Below are 8,247 nucleotides of genomic sequence, written 5' to 3'. Positions count from 1 at the left end.
TGTGTTGGCAATCATCCCCCAAGCATATGGCCCACCGATATACATCTGAAGGGTCTCATGACTAAGGTTTAATTAGACGGTAATAAATGACCTTTTCCCAACAAGAGCTAGCCCCCTCAAGGTCCTGGAAACCTTGCTTCCAAAATTCCTTAGAGACTTATGCTCTCCCTAACCCCCTCCCAACCTGAACATATATAATGGGCCACTCCTCATGACCCCAGTGCTGCCCCGGGTCTTGTCCCTGTGCTTTAATAAAACCATCTTTTTGCACCAAAGACATCTCAAGAATTCTTTCTTGGCCGTCGGCTTCGAAACATGATTTCATCTTTCCTACGTCAGAGAAGAAAAAATAAAACAAGATGAAATCAGAGAGGGAGACAAACCATAAGAGACTCAACCATAAGAAACAAACTGAGGACTGCTGGAGGGGTGGAGGGTGGGAGCATGGGGCAAGGGGGGTGATGGACACTGGGGAGGGTATGTGCTGTAATGAGCGCTGGGTATTATACAAGACTGATGAATCACAGACCTGTACCCCTAAACAAATAATACATTATATGTTAATTTAAAAAAAAAAAGGTGCTAGGCAAAAAAAATACAAATAAAGTACAATAGATACCAGATGGACAAGAAAGGAGATACATTTCTCATTAGAGATCATCCTGTGTTAACTAGCACAGTTCTTATCCTGAGAACAGGCTACGTGACATGTTTTGCTTCTATTTTCTTGTCATGTGTTTTGGTGTGTTGTTCATTTAAATATACTATTAATATTAGCAGAAAAATTAGAGTTGATGGTTACTTTCTGTTTTTATATATCGGAATTTGGGAATATTAGAATTGAAATAGATTACCAAAATACAAGACAAAAAAAGCTGAATATCTATCCTTTGTCAGTGGATTTGGAAGCATCTGTTTAATATGTCCCATTCTGCAACTGGGCCCAGCAATTGAAATGAATTCTAAGCCTGGAAATCATTTTGTTAATAGATGGAATCCACAGGACAAAATCCTCTGCAAGGGAATCACACCACATTAATGGATTTCATCCTGCTTGGCTTTTCTGATGCTCCTGACCTCCGAGGATTTCTTTTTGGGGTATTTTTGATCATTTATGTGATTATTCTGATGGGAAATAGCCTCATTATCATAATAACTAAGGTCAATCCCTCTCTCCACACTCCCATGTATTTTTTCCTCAGGAACTTTTCTTCCTTAGAAATATGCTATGTGTCAGTCACTGTCCCCAGATTATTAACAGATCTCTGTAGACAAAACAGAAATATTTCCTTTCTGGCTTGTGCTACTCAAATGTATTTCTTTCTGGTCTTTGGAGCCACTGAGTGCTTCCTTCTGACCGCAATGGCTTACGACAGGTATGTTGCCATTTGCAACCCCTTACTCTACCCTCTCATCATGAACAACAGGCTGTGCAACCAATTGGCAGCTTGCTGTTGGATCACTGGGATTCCAGTACACATAGGGTTCACCTGCCTGATCTTCTCTCTACCCTTTTGTGGGACCAATCAGTTGAATCACTTTTTCTGCGACATACCTCCAGTACTGAAGCTTGCCTGTGGGGATACTTTTATGACTGAGATGTTGGTTTATGCAGTTGCTGTTCTAGTTGTCACTATTCCTTTTACATTGATTCTTGGATCTTATGTGAAAATAATCTCAACCATCCTGAAGCTGCCATCAGTGACTGGGCGAGCCAAGGCATTCTCCACTTGTTCTTCACATCTCATGGTCGTGGCTTTATTCTTTGGATCGGGCATCATGACGTACATGAGACCAAAGTCCAGCCACTTAACAGGAATGGACAAGTTTCTTTCTCTTTTTTACACCATTGTGACACCAATGTTTAACCCCATAATATATTGTCTGAGAAACAAAGATGTTATGGGGGCACTCAAAAAATTCCTACCAAAATGGGTTGTACTGTGATTCAAAAATGGATTGTAGGGGCGCCTGGGTGGCTCAGTCGTTAAGCGTCTGCCTTTGGCTCAGGACATGATCCCGGTGTTCTGGGATCGAGCCCCGCATCAGGTTCCTCCGCTGGGAGCCTGCTTCTTCCTCTCCCACTCCCCCTGCTTGTGTTCCCTCTCTCCCTGGCTCTCTCTCTCTCTGTCAAATAAATAAATAAAATCTTTAAAAAAAAAAATAGACACTACATTTGGAACATCCAGTCTGAGAAGGATGAAAGAAATCTTATTTTTATAGATAGGCTATTGAAAATGGCAAAACCCTCGTGTGGTCCAGAGGATTACCCCAGCCCTGTGAATGCCATGGAGCAGGGTGGCATTTCTATGTTCAGCTTGACTTCCCAGAGGAGGAGAGCAGCCATGCCAGAGGCCAGTCCCAGGTGAGGACGAGCTAGCACTCGAGCTGCAAAATACCGCCGTGTTTTTGGAGACACAGAACATTAACTTACAGGCATTTGTATCGCTGTTGACTCCACAGAGTAAGCAGTACTAATTTGCAGCATTTGAACCGAGGAAGGCTTTTTAAATTTTCTGACGGTGTATATCCAAGCAGGTCAGGAGGTTGTGGTGATTTCTCTTTCGAACATCTCTCATGAAGGCAAGATTTGAAACATGCTTCTAGAGTGAGGAAGCCAGGTACTCCTGGGAAATGATGTCCTGCCAAGCTGTCCGTACAATCACACCTCACTTTATGTGCTCTTCTTTATCGTGCGTCACAAGGCTGGGCATTTGTCCCAGTTGAAGGTTTGGGGCAACCCTGCACTGAGCAAGCCTATGGGAGCCATTTTTCCAACAGCCTTTGTCCACTTCATATCTCTGTATCACATTTTGGTAACTCTTGCAATATTTCAACCTCTTTCGTTATTATTATACATGGGACGGTGCTTTGTGATCAGTGATCTTTTGATGTGACATTTGCGATTTGGGGGGGATGCCATGAACTGTATGCATATAAGACAATGGACTGTATCACTAAATGTTGTGTGTGTTCTGACTGCTCCACTGACAGGCGGTTCCCCCATCTCTCTTCCTCTCCTCGGGCCTCCCTATCCCCTGAGACACAGTGATATTGAAATTAGGCCTATTAATAATCCTACAATGGCCTCTAAGTGTTCAAGTGAAAGGAAGAGTCGCACATCTCTCACTTTAAATAAAAAGCTAGAAATGAGGGGCGCCTGGGTAGCGCAGTCGTTAAGCGTCTGCCTTTGGCTCAGGGCGTGATCCTGGCATTCCGGGATCGAGTCCCACATCGGGCTCCTCCGCTGGGAGCCTGCTTCTTCCTCTCCCACTCCCCCTGCTTGTGTCCCTTTCTCGCTGGTTGTCTCTCTGTCAAATAAATAAATAAAATCTTTAAAAAAAAAAAAAAAAAGCTAGAAATGATTAAGCTCAGTGAGGAAGGCATGCTCAATGCCACAATAGGCTGACAGGTAGGCCTCTTGCACCAAACAGCTGAGTTGTGAATGCAGAAGAAAAGTTCTTGAAGGAAGTTAAAAGTTCTTCTCTGGTGAACATACAAATAAATGATAAAAAAGCAAAACGGCCTTCCTCCCAACATGGAGAAAGTTTTAGTCGTCTGGAGAGATCAAACCAGACGCAATACTCCTGTAAACCAAAGCCTCATCCAAAGCAAGGCCCTGACTCCCTTCAATTCCATGAAGGCTGAGAGAGGTGAAGAAGCTGCAGAAGAAAAGTCTGAAGCTAGCAGAGGCTGGTTCATGAGGTTCGAGGAAAGAAGATGTCTTCGTAACATCGAAGTGCGAGGTGAAGCAGCAAGAGCTGATGGAGAAGCTGCAGCCAGTTCTCCACAAGATCAAGCTAAGATAGCAGTGACGGTGCCTCACTAAACAACAGATTGCCGACGTAGATGAAACAGATTTCTATTCGGAAGAAGACGCCATCTAGGACTTTCATGGCTAGAGAGAAGTCAATGCCTGGCTTCAAAGCTTCAAAGGACAGACTGACTCTCCCATCAGGGGCTAATGCAGCTGCTGACTTTAAGTTGAAGCCAATCCTCATGTACCATTCTGAAAATCCTAGGACCCTTAAGAATTATGCTGAATCTGCTCTGCCTCTCTTTACATGGAACAACAAAGCCTGGATGGGAGCACATCTATTTACAACATGGTTTACTGAATACAAGTCCACAGTTGAGACCTGCTGCTCAGAAAAAAAAGATTCCTTTCAAAATATGACTGCTCATTGACAATGCATCTGTTCACCCAAGAGCTCTGATGGAGATGCGCAAGATTAATGTTGTTTTTGTGCCTGCTAATGCAACATCCATTCTACAGCTCATGGGTCAGGTAGGAATTACAACTTTCAGGTTTTATTATTTAAGAAATGCATTGTGTAAGACTATAATTGCTATACACAGTGATTCTGCTCATGGTTCTGGGCAAAATAAATTGAAAAACCTTCTGGAAAAGATTCACCATTACCAATGCCTTTAGTGGAGGAAGTAGCGGGATTCAAGACTTTAGTCAAGGAAGAAACTGCAGCTACGGTGGAAATAGCCAGAATTAGAAGGGGAGCCTGAACATGGAATTGAATTGCTGCAATCTCGTGATCAAACTAATGAGCGAGGAGATGTTTTATATGGATGAATAAAGAAAGTGGTCTTTTGAAATGGAAGGCACTCTTGGTGAAACTGTAAGATTGTTGAATTGACAACCAGGGATTTAAATAGTACATAAACTTAGGTGATAAAACAGAAGCAGGTTCTTGTGAGGATTGACTCCAATTTGGAAAGTTCTACTGTGGGTAAAATGTTACCAAACAGCATCAAGAGCTACAGGGAAATAGTTCATGGAAGGAAGAGTCAATCAACGCAGCAAACGTCATTGTTGTCTTACTTTAAGATATTGCCACAGCCGCCCCCACCTTCATCAGCCACCACCCTGACCAGTCAGCAGCCATCAGCACGGAGGCAAGGCGCTGCACCAGCAAAAGAGCATAACCTGTTGAAAGTGGAGATGCTGGTTAGCATTTTCTAGCAATAAAGGATTTTTAACTTGAGGTATGAACATTTTTTGGGGACATAATGCTTTTGCACACTTAAGCTACAGAATAGTGTAAACATAATTTTTATATGCACTGAAAAACAAAAAACAAAAACTCATTTGACTTGCTGAATTCTGGTATTCACTTCATTACAGCGGTCTGGAACTGAACCCGCCATGTCTCTGAGGTGTGCCTATAATTAACTTTGAAGGACATCTATCCCTACAGAGCAAATAAGGCCTGTCAAAGGCAGGGCTAAAGGTGTGTATGGTAGAGACTTTCTTCTGTGCTGTGGTTCTTGGGAATTGAGGAGTGGTGCTGCCTGTAAGGGCATCACAGGTGGTAGGAAAACAGAGCCAAAGCTGAGTCTGAACCAAGCCTGTAGAGAAACCTGTAAAGATGGGTTGGGGTTTAGTTGTGCCAAGACCCAAATCTGCCAGCTGGTTGTACCTTACCCCAAATTGTGCTTGTCTTTTGTCATTCTTGAGTTTAAGTGTAGTTTTGATTGAAGCTAAAACCTGGTCTCTGTGTTCTATGTGGAAGTAAAAGTGGATTTAATGTCCGTGCTCTGCATGAAATAATAGAAGGGGAAGAAGCGCATCCTCACAAAGAGCCCGGTAATGACCCCAAGGACTTGAGCCCAGTATCTGTGGTCCAAAAAAGGAGGCTGGGATGGGATTGCTGCCGATGCACAGATTCAATGTTAGAGCAGAGTGTTTGATCTGAAGTCAGATGCAAATGACTCCTTGAAAAGTGAATCAGGATAATGTGAGCTGTGGTTTTGCTGTGAATGAGGTGGTATTCACTCCAGCTAGTCAGATACAAGTATAATGTTTACTTATAACCACAACTATGGAGGCCTATCCAATTTGAGTTATATGGAAATGAAAGCTAATACTATACAGTTTAATGTAAAGATTACATGCATATGTGACTCCATGAGTGTGTATGTGTATGTGTGCATGTAAATAAACCCAACATCAGTATGTTGAAATCTTAGCCCTAATACTTCAGAACATAACTGTGTATGGAGATAGGGTCTTTGAGGAGTAATTAGCTTCAAATGATGTTGTATCCAATATGACTGCTAACCTCATAAGAAGAGATTAAGACACTGACATGAGAAAAAAAAAGATCACTTAAAGACAAAGGATGAAGGCTACCATCTACAAATGTAGGAGGGAGATCTCAGGAGAGATCAACCCTGGTATCACCTTGATCTTAGGTTTCTGGTATCCAGAACAGTGAGGAAATACATTTATGTTGTTTAAGCAACCTGTCTGTGGGACTTTGTTACGGCAGCCCTAGCAAGACAATACACCCAGGATCAGCATTATATTTTATATGCATGTATGTTTATGTGCGTGTATATATGCATAATTAAGGAATGCTAACCTTAAAAATAAAACGGCCGAATATTTTAGTAGCAAAATGGGTTTATTCAAGAGTAGCATAGAATTGCATTTCGGGCCATGCAGGCTATGGTGAAAACATTGGCAAGTCCAGACAACAAAGGGGAGGAGCTGCTCTTTTATAGAGGAAGAGGAGGAGTTAGGAAGGGCTGTTATAAGCAAGTCTATAGGACTAAATTGAGAATTCCAAGTATTTAGTGGTTTTGCATTGGCTGAGTTGACAGTTTGTGATTGGCTGGGCTGTTGCAAGGGAGGAGGAAATCTTTCCCCCTCTTGCTGGTGTTAGTAAAGTATAGAACTCTTCCTGCTGGGAATACAAGACACATGTCTTCCTATTGGTTCTGTTGCTGAGCACAAGTGGTAGGGTGTAATGCTCCTCCTGCTGGCCTCCTCACGCCATCTTAAATGGGTTTCCTTTTATTTAGTCCAGAGAAGCAAATGGATGACACAGTCAGTCTCTGCTTGCGTAAAAACTCCATTGGCAGTGAGTTGACTTTATTGAAAAAATGTCCAAAAAGAATAGAAAGATACTAATAAATGAAAATAAAACAATTTAATCATAGTTTTTTGATCTGAAGACAACTACAGCAGTCTTAATTTCTTTCAATTTGATGTTTAATGTGAAAAATATACTTTATTGGCAAACCAGTTTTTACCAAATACTCTTTTCACTGCGTCTTTCACATCCTTGTTCCTCAAACTATAGATGATGGGATTCAGCATGGGAATCACAATTGTGTAAAATACTGACACTATCATATCATGATCCAAGGCGTAGCTGGAATTAGGTCTCACATACATGAAGAGAACTGTACCGTGAAAAATTGACACTCCCGTTAGGTGAGAGCCACACGTAGAAAAGACTTTCCGCCTCCCTTCAGCAGAACGCATCCTCAGAATGGCCAGCAGAATGAAACCATAGGAGACCAGGACTATCACGATAGTGGATATCTCAATAGATCCGGCAAAGTAGAAGACTAGCAGCTGGTTTATGTGGGTGTCAGAGCAAGAAATGGCAAGGAGTGGAGGGATGTCACAGAAGACATGTCTAATTTCATTGGATGCACAGAAGGAGAGGCTGAACGTGGCCACTGTGTGTAAAGTACCATGAAGAACGCCAGCAACGTAGCAGGAGACGATGAGTGGCACGTAGACTCTGGGCGACATTCTAACGGAATACAGGAGAGGGTTGTAGATTGCTTCGTAGCGATCATAAGCCATGGCAGCTAAAATAAAGCATTCCGTGGTCCCAAAAGTAATAAAGAGAAACATCTCTGCTGCACATCCAAGGAATGAAATGCTTTTATCCTCTGATAAGAAATTGACTAACATTTTTGGGGTGACGGCTGAAGAATAGCAGGCATCCAGGAATGACAACACACTCAGAAAATAGTACATGGGGTTGTGGAGCCGAGAATCCCCAATGACCAATATGACCATTCCCAAATTTCCTACCAGAGTAAAAAGATAGATGGCTAGAAATAATAAAAATAGGAAAACTTGCAGCTTAAAATTGTCTGTGAAGCCCATCAATATAAACGTGGTGACTTCAGTAACGTTTTTCATCTGAATCCTGTATAAACCGAAATCTGATGGCACCACTGACATTTCAGTTTTTATTTATAGGTCTTAAAGACAATATTTTTTTAATATATAATCTACTCAATCATATCTTCATGTCTGTCTCTTACAAGGGCGTATGGATACCTTTGGTCCTGAGGGGATAGGCAGCGGTGAAAAAGTGGGGTCCAAGTGGGTGCATTACCCTGTACAAACAGATTAAATAAATTATTTCATTTTACAGTTGGCTAAATTTGCTATGTGAAAAATAGTGACACTTTATGTGGTTT

At 42.0% G+C, this 8,247-nt stretch overlaps 2 protein-coding genes across 2 annotated transcripts; one reads left to right on the top strand and one right to left on the bottom strand.

The window, feature by feature from the left end:
* Positions 1-990: 990 nt before the first annotated feature.
* On the top strand, positions 991-1,947 carry LOC113246525 (olfactory receptor 10AG1-like). The gene has a single exon (XM_026487119.3). It carries the CDS (start codon positions 991-993, stop codon positions 1,945-1,947), a length of 957 nt encoding a protein of 318 aa, XP_026342904.3.
* A 5,065-nt stretch (positions 1,948-7,012) lies between these two features.
* On the bottom strand, positions 7,013-8,020 carry LOC113246490 (olfactory receptor 5T1-like). The gene has a single exon (XM_026487086.2). The coding sequence runs from the start codon at positions 8,003-8,005 to the stop codon at positions 7,013-7,015; it is 993 nt and encodes a 330-aa protein (XP_026342871.2). The 5' UTR covers positions 8,006-8,020.
* Between the last annotated feature and the right edge of the window lie 227 nt (positions 8,021-8,247).

This window comes from Ursus arctos, unplaced genomic scaffold (genome assembly GCF_023065955.2).
Source record: "Ursus arctos isolate Adak ecotype North America unplaced genomic scaffold, UrsArc2.0 scaffold_23, whole genome shotgun sequence".
Lineage (NCBI taxonomy): Eukaryota > Metazoa > Chordata > Mammalia > Carnivora > Ursidae > Ursus > Ursus arctos.
This window is presented reverse-complemented; position numbering and strand designations above follow the sequence as displayed.

Excerpts from the sequence above, each read along its gene's own strand:
- LOC113246525 (XM_026487119.3), top strand. The coding sequence starts at position 991 with ATGGAATCCACAGGACAAAATCCTCTGCAAGGGAATCACACCACATTA.
- LOC113246490 (XM_026487086.2), bottom strand. The coding sequence starts at position 8,005 with ATGTCAGTGGTGCCATCAGATTTCGGTTTATACAGGATTCAGATGAAA.